The 13,921-nt window shown below is 31.0% G+C and overlaps 1 protein-coding gene across 1 annotated transcript in view; it reads left to right on the top strand.

Annotated features, from left to right (window-relative positions):
* LOC134712440 (unconventional myosin-XVI-like) overlaps positions 1-13,921 on the top strand; it is an 84,548-nt gene that overhangs the window by 40,709 nt on the left and 29,918 nt on the right. The window contains exons 28-31 of the mRNA XM_063573976.1: positions 537-687; positions 3,943-4,034; positions 12,377-12,552; positions 13,460-13,528. Coding sequence (XP_063430046.1) covers positions 537-687; positions 3,943-4,034; positions 12,377-12,552; positions 13,460-13,528 — 488 coding nt within the window. The remainder of the gene's footprint in view (positions 1-536; positions 688-3,942; positions 4,035-12,376; positions 12,553-13,459; positions 13,529-13,921) is intronic.

The raw sequence follows: 13,921 nt of genomic DNA, 5'->3' as shown, positions 1-13,921 counted from the left end.
AAGAAAAAAACCAAAACATATCACTCTTTTTATTTATTTGAAATATCTTTAGTTGAACTCAATGAGATGGCAGGAGACTTGTATATTTATCTTCAGAAACAAGTCTGTGTACCTTTTCATGGTATGTTCCTTCTCATCAACCTCAAGAAACTATTGAACATACCGCAATAATTCTGTTACACAAATGCAGCTTGAAGAGACTGATCATTTTTCATCTATAAAAATCTTTGCAACCCTTTATTTACCAGTCCAAATTTTCATTTGTTACATTCTACATAATAACAGCAGAATAAAATTGAGAAAGGAAATGGGGAATGTGTCATATCATATTATTTTTACTGATAGATTTTGGACAGTGGCCCTTTTCCCTGAAAAATTTACTGATAAAAATACTTGCTGTTCATGAAAACATCAGTATAACCTGTGAACAGACTTCTATGGAGGATTTATTATGTTGCATTCCTTCTTTGTATCTTCAAAATTATTTTTCTGCTTTTATTAAATTGTATGTTTAAAGTCATTCACAATTATTTCAGCTGTCAGGAGACATAAAGCAATACAAGTTTACAAAGAGAAGAAAGCAGAATTTACTAAGAAGCAAGCAGAGTCTTCTAAAAAGCAAGCAGAAGATAGAGCTAAAAAACAAGCAGAAGATAGAGCTAAAAAGTCAGCTGAGCCAAGTAATCAGTAAGTTGTACTCCATGTTGTTATTAATAAGAATTAGAACTGAGGTTCAACTTATTGAAGAACCAAAGAGTTAAAAGTAACTTAATCTCAAAGTTTATCAATTAGTGGAAATGCAAATTGAGCCAAAACTACAGTGACCTCAATTTTGTATTCTGTTTGATTGAAAATAAATATCATCAAACATTTCTATATTTTCACTTCCAACTGTGGATCTCCACAATATAACGTCCAAGCCGTCTGATGTTTAATTGAAAATTGGTTGTTTATGAGTTGTGGTTTATTGAAATATTTAGTTTTTGTCGAGACTGCAACTTTTGTTGCAGAAAGCTCGACTTAGGGATAGTGATCCGGCGGCCGCGGCGTTAGCTCACTTCTTAAAAGCTTTATATTTAGAAAGTGGAAGACCTGGATGCTTCATACTTTGTATATAGATGCCTCATGTTACAAAGTTTCCATCAGTCACATGTCCAATGTTCTTCATTTTCATGGTTCAGTGATCACTTGAATAAAGAGTGCAGATTTTTTGTAATGTTGAATTCTCTCTTATTATAAGTAATAGGATAATTATATTTGATATGAGTGTACCTTGCAAGGTCCTTATGCCCGTCAGACAGTTTTCACTTGACCTCGACCTCATTTCATGGATCAGTGAACAAGGTTAAGTTTTGGTGGTCAAGTCCATATCTCAGATACTATAAGCAATAGGGCTAGTATATTCAGTGTATGGAAGGACTGTAAGGTGTACATGTCCAACTGGCAGGTGTCATCTGACCTTGACCTCATTTTCATGGTTCAGTAGTTATAGTTAATTTTTTGTGTTTTGGTCTGTTATTCTCATATTTTATGCAATAGGACTACTATATTTGTTGTATGGAATGATTGTAAGGTGTACATGTCTAGCGGGCAGATGTCATCTGACCTTGACCTCATTTTCATGGTTCAGTGGTCAAAGTTACGTTTTTGAGTTTCGGTCTCTTTATCTAATACTATAAGCCAAAGGTCAACTATACTTGGTGTATAGAAATATTTTATGATCTATATGTTAGTGGCACAGGTTTTCTTTGACCTTGATCTCATTTTCACGGTTCATTGATCATGCAGTGTTCAGTTTTTGTGATTTGGTCTATTTTTCTTAAACTCTAAGTAATAGGTCAACTATAATTGTTGTATGGAAGCATTGTTAGCTGTATATAGTTTAAACATATTTATTTATCGTGGATTGGGAAACAAGTTTTGCAACTTATATTAATCCCTTTCCACTTTGTGGGTGCGAGTGCTGCCTTGTAGCGGCATTAGCCTACTCTTTTTCGAAATCTACAAGGGTGTCTTTAACGTTAATATGTCTGCCTGGCATGGTTCATCTGACATTGACCTCATTCTCATGGTTCATTGGTCTTTATTTAGTTATCTTGGTTAATGTTAAGTTTTATGTGACAGTTGTAATAAAGCTTTATACTTAGACTATTAACATAAAATCAATGATTAGTAAAGAAGGCGCGACATTTCAGCGTGTGCAATCTTGTTTATAGTTAGGCTTGTGTTTTTTGTAAAATTATGCATGTGTTTGTCCACCCATCCTAGTTTTGATTTGAAAAAGGTCTCCATAAAATTATTTAAGATATGACACTTCAATGATTAATTGAATTGGTTCATACAGCAAAGGTTTTGTAACAATAAATCAGAAAATTCATTAGGAAAAACATATTAATTTTTACTAATAGTTTTTGGACAGTGCCCCTTTTCCCTGAAAAATTTACTGATAAAAATACTTGCTGTTCATGAACACATCAGTATAACCTGTGATCACATTTAGTAGTTATATATTTTGTGAATAACGTGGCAGGTTTTCAAGATTTTCAATTCTAAATGGAATTATTTATATTTATTCCATTCTCACAACCCCACCATGAGGTAGCTAAGGCAACTGAGCATATAGTGCTCCCTATGTATGCTATTTCATTTCTATGTCCTTCCTTCATTCTGAAATGAGCAGAACTTACTCTTTGTAAAATCTGTCTTAAACTTGCTGTGAGATGAGAGCATGTTTGCTCTGTGTTGAAGGCCTCTGTAATTTTAAGATAAAGAATAGCAATAAAAGCTAAGTGTCTATGCTTTTATTTGTATTTTTTTCTGTGCATGTATCGGTACTATGATTTGAGCTATGGATGGATACCCATATCCTTTGTATTTCTATCATGAAAATTGAATTTGTCTGAACTTTTTATACCCTTCCTCAATAGCAGAGAAGCATTGTGTTTTACTGTCTGTTTGTAATTCCATCTGCCCATACCAGGTGAAAGATTATGTTTAAGGTAGTCTGGTTACATCAACCTAATACTTAGCACACATGTTCCTTATGAAATTAACTGTCTAGCATGTATATCAAACTAGCATTTTGTTCATGAGTTATGCCCCTTGGAATAATTAATTATATTGTAAACCTGAATTGTTTTTACTCTGAAGCCTTCTTTTCTCTAAGATATTCATAAAAAGTTTATAAGAACAAACAATGTGTTAGTTGCTGTCTAGATAAATTATGTGAAAGGCAGGGGACATTGTAACTCTGTTCTTTTATTTAGAAAGCATTGAATTCGTAGAAGTTTAGAGTTTAGAGTTTCATCCTCAAAGATCAACTATTTTCAACACTGTCTATATAATCCTGTTAGTTGTGTCAAAGCACAATAACTTATATTATGCCAAGCAGCCCGAGTCTATAAAGATAGAAATAACAGATCTGACTTAAACACCTAAACTAATTTTAATCCTTTATAGTTTTCTACCATTTTATGTTGTTTTTATACAATATTCTGTAAACCAAGCTGTAAAAAGTCTTTAATATAAGATGTATCTTAGAAGGAGGAAAGATCATTGTTCTATTGTTTTATGTTTAGTGTTTAAATTCAGAAGATAAGAGTTTTTAAATGCATTTTATTAACCAAATTATGAAAATTGAGGAAGTTTTTGTTAAAATCAATTATCTTCAGTTGACAAACTTATTGAAAGTGAATTTCCTCTTTATTTCCTTTGTAATGTGAGATCTAGGTTTGAGACAACCCTCATGTATTTAAATATAACTTAGCTTTGTAATGTATCCAGCAATTTGCAAAATGTGACTTGCAGAACTTTAACCTTGGTTGTTTGTTTTTTTTTAAAGTATAAAGAAACATAGGATTATTCTAATTTAGACATTGGATTATTTCAGAGTACCAGAAGAAACTGGATTATTTTAACTTAGAGGTTGAATTATACTTTCAGGGTAATAGAAGAAATACTGCATACCTTTGATGATTTAGAAGACATGATTGAGAATCCTTATACTGATGCCATAAGTTACAGGCCTTATCAAGGTCAGTTATAGTTAGTTACAGGCCTTATCAAGGTTAGTTATAGTTAGTTACAGGCCTTATCAAGGTCAGTTATAGTTAGTTATAGTCCTTATCAAGGTCAGTTATAGTTAGTTATAGGCCTTATCTAGGTCAGTTATAGTTAGTTATAGTCCTTATCAAGGTTAGTTATAGTTAGTTACAGGCCTTATCTAGGTCAGTTATAGTTAGTTATAGTCCTTATCAAGGTCAGTTATAGTTAGTTATAGTCCTTATCTAGGTCAGTTATAGTTAGTTATAGGCCTTATCAAGGTCAGTTATAGTTAGTTACAGGCCTTATCAAGGTCAGTTATAGTTAGTTATAGTCCTTATCAAGGTTAGTTATAGTTAGTTATAGGCCTTATCTAGGTCAGTTATAGTTAGTTATAGGCCTTATCAAGGTCAGTTATAGTTAGTTACAGGCCTTATCAAGGTCAGTTATAGTTAGTTATAGTCCTTATCAAGGTCAGTTGTAGTTAGTTATAGGTCTTATCAAGGTCAGTTGTAGTTAGTTATAGGTCTTATCAAGGTCAGTTATAGTTAGTTACAGGCCTTATCAAGGTCAGTTATAGTTAGTTATAGGCCTTATCTAGGTCAGTTATAGTTAGTTATAGGCCTTATCTAGGTCAGTTATAGTTAGTTATAGGCCTTATCAAGGTCAGTTATAGTTAGTTATAGTCCTTATCAAGGTTAGTTATAGTTAGTAATAGGTCTGATCAAGGTCAGTTATAGTTAGTTACAGGCCTACATCAGACTCGGACTTCTCTTGAACTGAGACTTATATGTGCGTATTGTTATGTGTTTACTTTTTTATATTGGATAGAGGTATAAGGGGAGGGTTGAGGTCTCATTAACATGTTTAACCCCGCCACAATTTGTGTCTGTCCAAAGTCAGGAGCCTCTGGCCTTTGTTAGTTTAATCCATTAGAGCAAAATGTACCATAGTCATATGCTAACCAATTTTGGTTGGGTTAGCTTTTTATCTCAAGTTTTTCTTTGTTATTTTCCAGAATTTAAAATCATTCCAGATTCGAATAATTCCTTGTTTGAACAAAGTTACTTTATATTTTGGTCAGCAGGTTCACAATGAGCTGTAATGTGTCAGGTATCAGTCTTGTATTACAACTCTAGTTTCCAGTCCATGTCAAAAGATGGAGGAAAACAAAATAGTCCAGTTTTTTCTGTTTGATTATATGTTTATGCAGGTGAATTGAAACATATATATAGAGTGAAAATAAATCTGGCATCTTTTTGGGGATATCAATCCAGGAAAGTGGAAGGATATCATGTTTACTGGAAGTGGTGCAGCCTACTAAAAACAGCAAACAGAAAGTAGAAAAAATATGTTTTTAACTTTTTATTCATCGTGGCATGACCCACTTTTTTTTCTCGATTAAATCACAATTTCACATTAGTACATACAGGATAGGAACATGTTTTTTTATCTATGTAGCATGTTTTATTTTTATACCCCCGCTTTCAAAAAGAGGGGTATACTGTTTTACCTCTGTCTGTCCTTCCGTCAGTCCGTCAGTCCGTCCGTCCCATGAATATTTTTCTTCGTATTTTTCTCAGGAACTACGATACAAGGATTTCTGAAATTTGGTTTCAGGGTTTATTTAAGTCAGCTCGCAGTTTCATTTTATTTTCAAAGGTCAGCTTTTGCATGGTTTTGCATGTAAGCCTATTGAGCAGTCAATTACAAGACTGCATCCTGTATTAACGTATCCGTCAATTACCTTCTTCCTGTTAACCATATTTTTTCTAATCTGCTGAATGAACTTAAAATTTATCATTACACTTTTCTTAGAATTACAAACAGAATACCTTCATATTCGATCTACAGCTTAACTGTGCTGAGTTTTTGAATTTGGAGCACTCTTCTAATCTGTCAGATAACTATACTTCCTGTTTGCTGATAAGTTGTTTTAAATCTTCACACTTTTCTCAGAAACTGTTAAACAGAATGACTAAATATTTTGTCAGCAGCTTGTCAATGACAACTTCTTATGTCTATCTATCTATCTACATAATACTTCTTAACTTCAATATGTTGAAGATTACAAGAAGGCACATGCTAGGGAAACAAATTAAAACTAAACATATTTACAATAATTGCAAGAAAAAACATTTTTTATTTTTATTTTTTTTTGTATATAGTTAAAAACATGGTTTGATTTAGCAATACATATGTGGTTTTGCACCAGACTTAAAAGCTTCTAAGTCTGGGCTACAGGCTACTTGATATGGTAGGGTATTCCACAACCTTATTGTTCTAGGAAAAAATGAATACAAATGATAGTTTGTGGGAGAGAATGGCTGTATAAATTTATGTTCTTTGGATGGTATTAGGTATGTATTTACTGGGATGGAGACTAATTGGTGTTGAATTTTGTATAGCATGGTGACGGATGCAAGATTTCTTCTTTGTTGTAATGTTGGCCATCTTAGATGTTCAAGCATGGCTGTTACACTGCTTTGATAGCTGTATTGGTTGAGTGTATACCTGGCAGCTCTTCTCTGTACCATTTCGATTTTATGTATTTGTTGTTTCTGCCAGGGGTCCCAGACGACACTGCAATATTCAATTTTTGGTCTTACGTATGTTTTGTAAGCCAGTTCTTTTGTTTTTATGCTGTTAGTTTTGACGTCGTTTTATAAATCTCAGTGATGCATTTGCTTTGTTCGTGATGTCATTTATATGAGAATTCCATGTCAGATCGTTTGTGATGGAAACGCCAAGATATTTTGCTTTGTTTGTTGATTTTAAAATATGATTATGTAATGTGTATTTATAGATGATTGGTTTATGTTTTCTTGTTATGTGGATGATTTCACATTTGTCTGGGTTAAAGGACATAAGTGAGCCTTTTTCATACATCTTCTTCCTGTTTGCTGATACTTTATATTTTTCCATATTTTTAATAAATTTTTAGAAAAATTTGTCACACTTCATATTTTAAATCTGCATCTTGTCAATGATGAGTTGTAGCATGTAACCTTTTTTTAGATCGGCCAGACACCTACTTCTTAGTTTCTGATACTTTAAAGTAGCTAAAACTGATATAGTGATGTGTACCTCACATCTCCATCCATTATATAATTACATTGTATATTGTATGGACTGTAACATTTTACATAAGATATTTCTAATTCTAAAATTATCACATTTTGATAAAGTATTCATCAAATAATTTACTGAGGTACGCATAGGTAAGTATTAATCACATTACTTTAAGAAAAATTAAAGATTCAAATAATGATTGGATCATTTTAAAAAGAAATGTAAAGTTCATTAGGACATTCAGCAAGTGCTATGCAGAGCCTATATGTCCCTGATTGTTCATACTGCAAGCTCATATTTATTCACATCATTAATTGAGATAATTGGGGCTAATTTAGAAGAATTATTTGGAATAACAATCAATAGTCAGTTTTATCAGTGTTGTGCCAGGTTTATACATGGAACAAAGGAATGTTACTATGAATGGATCAATACTATCAACACTTTTACAGATGTCAGCTCTGTATTTCTTGGAAGTATTCTAACCTCATACACATCTTGAGGATACAGATCAAAAATTGCTTTTTCACCTTTATCTAATACAATTAATTTATGTAAATATTTGTGTATAGACAGTTACATAATTTATTATCAGTGAATTGTCAATCAATAAGTTTTAAAGGTTGTAAGAAATTAAAAATTCATATTTATAATAAAAAATATCTTTATTTAATATTTTTATATATATTATGAAACTAATATGAAAATATTTAAAATTTCATTTTAAAGTAATATAGAGTTATCTCCCATTGGCTGAAGTTTAAAAGTCATTAACATGCCATCTGTCATATTGGACTAAACACAATCAACTGTCAAGTTTTGTCTGTTAATTAAAGATAAGATAACTGATTCTCTTACCTAGAGATAGAAAATGTTCTTGATTTGATGAAAGATAGATGTTAATTTGCAGAAAATATTTTGAGGATGCAGATAGATGGATCCATCAATATGATAATAATGGAAAGTTTCATTGCCAATTATTGGACTCATTTTCTCCTACATATGATAAGCATACAAATATATCATTTTTAAGATCTACAGCATGGATAAACAACCTATATTTGACTTTCAGCTGGGTTTTTTTTTTAATTCTTAATCAAAAACCACAAGTCCTTATACTAACAATGCTTTGTTAGCAGGTCCGACTATTTTTCATAGACAAAACAAGACATTATTTTATTTAAGTCTCACCTCTTCATTTTATAAAACATATAAATAGTTAAAAAAAAATATTAGATTAAGGGGAAATAACTGAAAAAATGATCCCCAAAAACTGCTTTAGAAAATTATGTGAAAAGTGAGGCATTGAATATATTTTGCTGTTAAAAATAAACCAAAAATTTCTAAAAATGTTTTATTTCAATAAGTTACAAATACATTGTGTTTTTCAATAATTTACTAATTTATAATGCTTCAACATGGAAAAATGAAAAATACTTATTGTTTATAGGTTTTCACAAATTTAATTGTTCAGCAATTCAAACTTATTTAACCTGAAGTATTTCTTTATAATTCAGATCCATTCCCTAATACTAATGCTACATTTAAAATAATTTATTTTTAATTATGTAAAATATTCATCTATTTCCATTAATGCTGAAGTCCTTTCCACACATCCTCAGTTTGTACAGTTGTGAAGTTGAAAAATTGAGTCTATTCTTAAAATAAAAAGCTTCAACAAGACAGCTTTATATTAGCTTACAGTCACATTTTGCCTTAAGAAATATAGATATTCCAAAAGTAAATGTTTAGTATTGTATATTTCTAAAATCTTTACGCAGATCCACTTTTCTCACCCAATTTAAAATATAATTTTAGACTTGAATAGCTTTGTAATCCATTCATCTGGCCAGTTTTAAATAAAAATAGTTACTGATTATTAACATTTCCTCTTATATTGATAAAAAGTAGCTATTATTGTCCAAATTATAAAAATATGAAGCGTTTTGTGACTGAGAACAGCATTAATGTTCATGCATAATTTAATTTTGTCCTTTTAAAGCAGCATTTTATTTAGAAACATTTCTTGTATTTTGTTCAGTTTTTTACACCAAAAAAAAATATAACTTGATTTGCCAATCAATTGATCACATAGAATTGTGGAAAGAGGACATTATTAATCTGCCTTTATTTGTCAGTGTGTGTGTCACCAAATTATTTCAATATCATTTAAATACAGATGTTACAGGAAAACATTACAAGAGGATAAACACAGATTGGCAATATGGTTTTTAAAGAAAAAATGTATTTTTTGTTATTTTGATTATTAATATGGTTGAATGCCCATAAAGCCCCCAAAGGGAAATCAATACCATTAACAATCCAATCCATTGTGCAATGTTTACAAATATTTTGTGAAAACAGCAAATTCATATAAAAGGTTTGGAAAATATTTGTTTATTTTTGTAGGTAAAATTGATTAATGAAAAATAATTATTGAAAATGTTTTGATATTTTATTTGCACTGTTGAAATAAATATTGAAGAAAATATGTGATTAAGCAATAAAAAGCCTTCTTTTTAAGATTAGGTGTAACCAGTTTCTCGTAAAAAATGATATTTAACATTTCTATTGAATTTAAGACATTTTAATTGCGGCTTCACTTACAAATTACAACTATTTTATTGATTGCACATCACTTGTGCATATCCTGCATGTTCCCCACTTACAATTGAACAACCCATCTGCTGCTGAAGCAGACCTGTGAGTGAATCCTGTCAACCCTAGATGACAAGTGGACTACTCCACACTGTATTATTTTAACACATGGGATCAAATTATATGCTTTTAAAGATATTTAAAAATTAATATTTGCATAAATATGGATGATTTGGAATGATGATATTTGATGGTAGCATCTTGTCCTGGTTGTCATTGATGTCAAGGTAAGAGGTCACCAGCTTCTTTGTTATTTTTTCTGATACATTGTATTGATTATTTGTTAAGGTGACAAAGTCTGATATCAGAAGTTATTTTAAGTGGCTTTTGTCATTAAATTGTCATATTATTTGTAAACATTCATTATCTTTTAGTCAATTTTGAGTTAGATAAAAAAGAATTTTTGATTCTGAATGTCAAATGTGCTATAAAGTTTTATTCAGACACCATCATTTTCTGTACAATCGGACAGCATTTAATTAATTATTGAGGATATACATGATATATAAGGATGCATGTTCTTGGTAAATGTTTTCTTTTTTTCCCAATAATTGTTTTATTGATTTGTAGAAATAAATACTTCAGAGTTGAACTAGCAATTTTTGCAGACACAAGCTTTGATATTTCATTATTATAAGATCTTATAAATTAGATCAATGTACCAAAGAAATAAAGATCTTTATACCAATGCTTCATAAAAGACGTAGACGATAATAATCTGAAGGAAATGAATATGATAAAATCAGAGAATAATTCAAATAATATTCTTTATACTAAGTTGATCTGTAACAACTTCATAATATTATGTGACAAGACAGAAGATGCTAAAAAAATCTGCAAGAGATTATGTTTTACATGTCATGACTTTAGATGCTGATGAATCTCCCACGGAGACTGACTTAAATGCATCCTGATATTTGACGAATCCAGGAAGATTCTTGTTTGTTGTAAAAGATATTAAATTTGATATGATTATGGGCACCTTGTCATAAAATTAAGATTTTTAATTCATGATGAGAGACAGGAAAGTAACACTTCTGGTACATGAATCATCACACTTATACACTACATTATATAACATGTAAAACATATACACAGATTTTATGTCTGTTTTATATATTTCAGACATCCTAAAACAACATGTTCCAAATTTTATACACTATAACTCCCAGATTCCAAACAAAATGTTCCAAAAATTACAGTCTAGTTTCCAGATTCCAAACCCTTCTTTCTCTCCTATATAACCATGATAATTATATTGGAAGATTGCCTGAATGATTGAATAAATATGCCTAATATTACAAGTTATCTATTGTAAAGGATTACGTGGACACTGAACTGTGTAAAGCTTAGAGTTTTTCTCAAAGACTGATTTTATCATACATTCTTTTAAGTACCTTAAGAGATATAAAAAAGGTACGAAATTGAGTACTCATAAACTAGATAAACCTCACCACATCTTTTAAAATTTACAAGTTCAAATCTGTGACTGTTGTAAGAAAAGTTTGTTTTTGACATATAAAGATTTTTTGTAGCACCAGTTTATCCACAACTGACTTAGACTCAATGCAGTTTTATATAGCTTGAAATGTGGTAATGGCACTTATCTGTAAGTGTTTTTCAAGACAGTATATGTTGACTCCTAGATGTAGTTTTTTATGCCCCAATCTCTAACTTAGGGATTATGTTTTATCCTTGTTTGTCTGTAATTTCGTATTTATAGCAAATTATGTCTTCATAATGGTTTATGTTCTCTAACTTAATTTGCCTTAAACCTATTTGGTGTCACATTTACAGCTCTTGAGTTGTGTCTCTTTATAAATTGGAAACATTTCTGGAGTTGCCATTTTCACACTCTGACTGTAAATTCAGTGGTTGTTGTTTGTTAATGTGTTACATATTTGTTTTTCGTTCATTTTTTTACATAAATAAGGCCGTTAATTTTCTCGTTTTGAATTGTTTTACATTGTCTTATGAGGCCTTTTATAGTCTTTGTTAATTGTTGAAGGCCGTACAGTGACCTATAATTGCTAATGTTTGTGTCATTTTGGTCTTTTGTGGATAGTTGTCTCATTGGCAATCATACCACATCTTCTTTTTTATATTTACTCGGCTCACACAAATTTTATGAAATGGATATACAATGTTATTACCAAAAACATAGATCAAAGTTCAATTTGGGTTGTATAGCTTTAATGTCCCTTTTTAAAAAGACAAAATGTTGTATTTGCCATGTATAAACATTTTTTTTGTTTTGTTGTCTCATTGGCATACATGCTTCATGAAGTGTTGACCCTGCAATAACTTGAAAACACCTTGACCAAATCTTTTCAAATTTTGATATGTTGTTTCCTGTGACTAGACATGCTAGAAGAAGGTTAAGTCCTAACTTCAAGATTTTGGCTTTTGTAGTTTATGAGTTATAGACTCTTAAGTAGCGTTAAGTGATACTTAGGGCATTGTCCATTTAATAACTTGAAAAGGCTTAGATGTGTCTTTTTTTTAATTGATCCTGTTTGAGGGTCCAGATTTCCAAATATATTTTTTCGTGCATTTACATACAGTTTTTTCTCACTTATATTATAGTTTATTTTTGTTTATTTAGGTCCTCTTCCAGATTTTCCACACGATGATGCTGAGATGAATGGTCAAGTACAATATAGAGGGCTCCCAGCCCCACCCCATGAAGCAGTAATATTTGAAGGGGATGGGATGCCACCTCCTTGCCCTAGAGAGATGTATTCCCAGGCAGGGGTTTATGATGTCATACCTGGTGACCCTGTAAGTATTCCCTCAGTATTTTGATAAATTTTGAAATCAAAGGAAGATTCATCAATGAAACAGATTGGTTTAAGTAAAATGAAAGATCAATCTCCAGATACCGCAGATTGAAGAATAGAAGGTGGGCAATAGGTCAAAACCGTCAATATAAAAAAGAATATGTGGTGTGATCGCCAATTAGACAACTCTTCACAAGAGACCAGAAATTAACAACAATAGGTCATCAATGAGTGAAGCCCGCACTTTATTTGGGGTATAAAAAAAACCTGTAAGGTGTGTTTGTCTGTCAAACAAGATTTATCTACCCTTGACTTCATTGCCATAGATCATTAAAAAATTTAAGTTTATGTGATGCTTTAAGTAAAATCTTTATCTTACTTTCAACATGAAATCAATGTTCAATAAAGCAGGTATGACATTTTATTGTAAGCACTCCTGTAATTTTCAGATTAGTCTTTCCAAAGATATTTTATTTTAATTATACAAAATTTATTTGATTTGAGAAAATCCATTCTCCTACAGTATGCATTAGAATGGAAGGAAATTCTATACAATTATTAACCATCATAAGGAAATATGTATTTTTTAATTTCAGTAATTTCAGAATAGTTCCTCAAGAGTAATTTGTTAAATAATGGCTTTATATTTTTTTTTCATTTTTTGTTTGTCCACTAGTCTGTCAGCTTGTCCATATTTAATTGTTCCAATCTGCCCAATCCTCAGAGTCATATTTCAATTCAAAGTAACTATATATGTCGCCACAGAAGACAACAGCACTCAAGTGATTTTAATTCATTGCAATAGTTTTATTGGTTGACATATTTTGCCAGAAAGCATTGCATCTCCTGAAGAAACTAAACTTGCTGGTGAAACATTTTAAGAATTAAGAATTCTTTTTGTTTTATAGCACAACCAAAGGAGACAGAAAAAGCCTGCTACTCCTCAAAGGAGTCCCAGTACACGATTGAGTAGTCAGGTAACAACTTCATGAATTACAATTGTTCAGTTTATAAAGTTTGAGAGATATAAAAGGAATTACTTCATCATGTTCATCATTACATTCCAAAATGAGATGACTGTGACCTATGTAAATTTAAAAGATGACACATTTTGTACTTTTAAAAAAAACAGTCGTACATTATTTTTACATTACCTCATTATAGAAACCTTTATTAAAGTTTTGTATGCCAGACACAAATTTTATCTACAAAAGACTCATCAGTGACGCTCAAATCAAAATACTTAAAAGGTAAAATAAAGTTTGAAGATTGAAAGCAGTGAGGACAAAATATTTCAAAAGTAAAAGTTTCAGTCATCTGCAATCCTTAACCAATAAACTTGATAAACAGATTGTACAAATGTATTTGAT

Source organism: Mytilus trossulus, chromosome 3 (genome assembly GCF_036588685.1).
Source record: "Mytilus trossulus isolate FHL-02 chromosome 3, PNRI_Mtr1.1.1.hap1, whole genome shotgun sequence".
NCBI classification, from domain to species: Eukaryota; Metazoa; Mollusca; class Bivalvia; order Mytilida; family Mytilidae; genus Mytilus; species Mytilus trossulus.
The sequence above is the reverse complement of the archived record's forward strand: the minus strand, read 5'-3'. Positions and strand labels throughout refer to the sequence as shown.